Source organism: Leuciscus leuciscus (assembly GCF_965113295.1).
Source record: "Leuciscus leuciscus genome assembly, chromosome: 13".
NCBI lineage: Eukaryota > Metazoa > Chordata > Actinopteri > Cypriniformes > Leuciscidae > Leuciscus > Leuciscus leuciscus.
The window spans coordinates 1,129,864-1,132,363 of NC_138737.1; the positions used below are offsets into that span (position 1 = coordinate 1,129,864).

Below are 2,500 nucleotides of genomic sequence, written 5' to 3' on the forward strand. Positions count from 1 at the left end.
ATAAAGGAAGTATCGGTATCGGCCAACATTTCCGTATCGGTGCATCCCTAACTCATATCTTCATATATTAATTTTTCCTGCATTTTTGATCAAATAAATGCAGCCATATGTTGATTCCACTCGTAATCAATTCCACTTGATTTTAATCATTTTAATGCTTTGATCACAGGAATAAATTGCACTTTACTATATATATATATTCACATAGAAAACATCTGTTTTAAATCATAATAATATTTCACATTTTGTACTGTATTTTTAGATGAAATAAACGCAGCCTTATGTTGCCATACGTTGATTCCACTCGTATGTTTTGCCGTCTCTCAGGTGTCGATGTTGCGTGACAAGCTGGTGGTGTTCGAAGCCGAGGTTCTGGGTCTGAAACGGGCCCTGAACGAGTTAAGCTGCAGGAGCGCGATCAGTTTACCGTGGGCCGGCCTCCACTCGCCCCGGACACCCGAACCCCTCAGCGCCACGGTGGACTCGTTCCTCAGCCTGCAGAGCGACGAGGCTAAAGCGCAGCGTCAGGAGGCGGACCTACGCCGTCAGCTGGAGCGACTGACGGGAGAACTACACCTGGAGCGCCAGCAGCGCGAGAGACAAGCGCTCACCTTCGCTCAGGAGAGACACACCTGGCAGGACGAGAAGGAGCGCGTGCTGAAGTACCAGGCCCAGCTGCAGATCAGCTACGTGGAGACGCTGCAGAGGAACCAGGCGCTGGAGGAGCGGGTCGGGCAGCTCGGGTCCGATTCCCTCTCCATCCCCGTCCCGGTGACCGGCACTCTCTCTCCCGACGACCCCAAAACACCGGCCCTGCATCAGCTGGCGCCTCCGTGGCCCGGACCGTCCCGACTGGAGCGCATCGAGTCCACAGAGATTTAGACGTGAACTTTTAATCAGAGACAATCCACGTCTGTGCAAAAGAGACCCGAGGTGAACGGACAACACATGCACACATTTCTCCATCTCTTTTCTGGAAGGGGTTCTAGAAACTACCGGCCAAAGGTTTGAGATAAGTAAGATTTTTAAATGTTTTTGAAAACTCACCAATGCTGCATTTATCTGATCAAAAATACAGTGAAAATAGTGAAATATTATTATGATTTGAATCATCTGTTTTCTATGTGAATATATAGTAAAGTGTAATTTATTCCTGTGATCAAAGCTGAATTTTCAGCATCATTACTCCAGTCTTCAGTGTCACATGATCCTTCACGAATCACTCTAATATGAGGATTTGATGCTCGAGAAACATTTATGATTATTATCAATGTTCACATTTTTGTGGAAACCGTGATGCTTTTTATTTTTCAGGATTCTTTGATGAATAGAAAGTTGAAAAAAACATTGTTTATTTGAAATAGCATGTTTTGTAACATTATTAATGTCTTTACTGTCATTTTTGATACATTTAATGCGTCCTTGATGAATAAAAGCATTGATTTCATTAATTTTTTCATAAAAAATAAATAAATCTCACTTACTTCAGACTTTTGAATGGTAATGCATCACGGTGTCCACAGAAAGAAAAAAAGATATTTCAACAATGATAATAATCATAGATGTTTCTTGAGCAGGTCGGGCAGCTCGGATCCGATCCCCATCCCGACTGGAGCGCTCCGAGAGATTTAAACATGTCCGAGACAATCGACGTCTGTGCAACAGAGACCCGAACGCACTAAACAACTACAAATGCAGTTATGAATCATAAGAGATGCACACATTTCTCCATCTCTTTGCTGAAAGGGGTTCTAGAAACTACTGGTGAAAAGTTTGGAATAATTAAGATTTTTTATGTTTTTGAAATGTTATTTGATCATAAATACACAGTAAAAATGTGAAATATTATTCTAATGTAAATCATCTGTTCTCTATGTGAATATATAGTAAAGTGTAATTTATATCCTGTGATCAAAGCTGAATTTTCAGCATCATTACTCCAGTCTTCAGTGTCACATGATCCTTCAGGAATCATTAATTATCATTAATCATAATATGATGATTTGATGCTCAAGACATATTTATGATTATTAGCAATGTTTTTTTGTTTTGTTTTTTGAGGAAAACTTGTGGATTCCTTGATAATTTGGACAGTTCAAAAGAGCAGCATTTATTTGAAATGGAATTTTGACCAATTTAATGTGTCTTTGCTGAATAAAAGTATTGATTTAATTTCTTCTTTAAAAAAAAACTCACTAACTCCAAACGTTTGAATGGTAGTGTATCACGGTTTCCACAAAAATATGAACATTGATAATAATCATAAATGTTTCTTGATCATCAAATCATCATATTAGAGTGATTTGTGAAGGATCATGTGACACTGAAGACTGGAGTAATGATGCTGAAAATTCAGCTTTGATCACAGGATATAAATTACACTTTACTATATATGCACATAGAAAACATCTACTTTAAAGTGCAATAATATATCACATTTTTACAGTATTTTTGATCACACAAATGCAGCCGTGGTGAGCAGAAGAGACCTTACGAAGTC

At 39.2% G+C, this 2,500-nt stretch overlaps 1 protein-coding gene across 1 annotated transcript in view; it reads left to right on the forward strand.

Moving 5' to 3' along the window:
* Window positions 1-1,274, forward strand: part of lzts3b (leucine zipper, putative tumor suppressor family member 3b) — a 12,666-nt gene extending 11,392 nt beyond the window's left edge. The window contains exon 6 of the mRNA XM_082188865.1: window positions 328-1,274. Within this exon, the coding sequence (XP_082044991.1) occupies window positions 328-882 (555 nt within the window). The 3' untranslated portion in view covers window positions 883-1,274. The remainder of the gene's footprint in view (window positions 1-327) is intronic.
* Window positions 1,275-2,500: the final 1,226 nt, after the last annotated feature.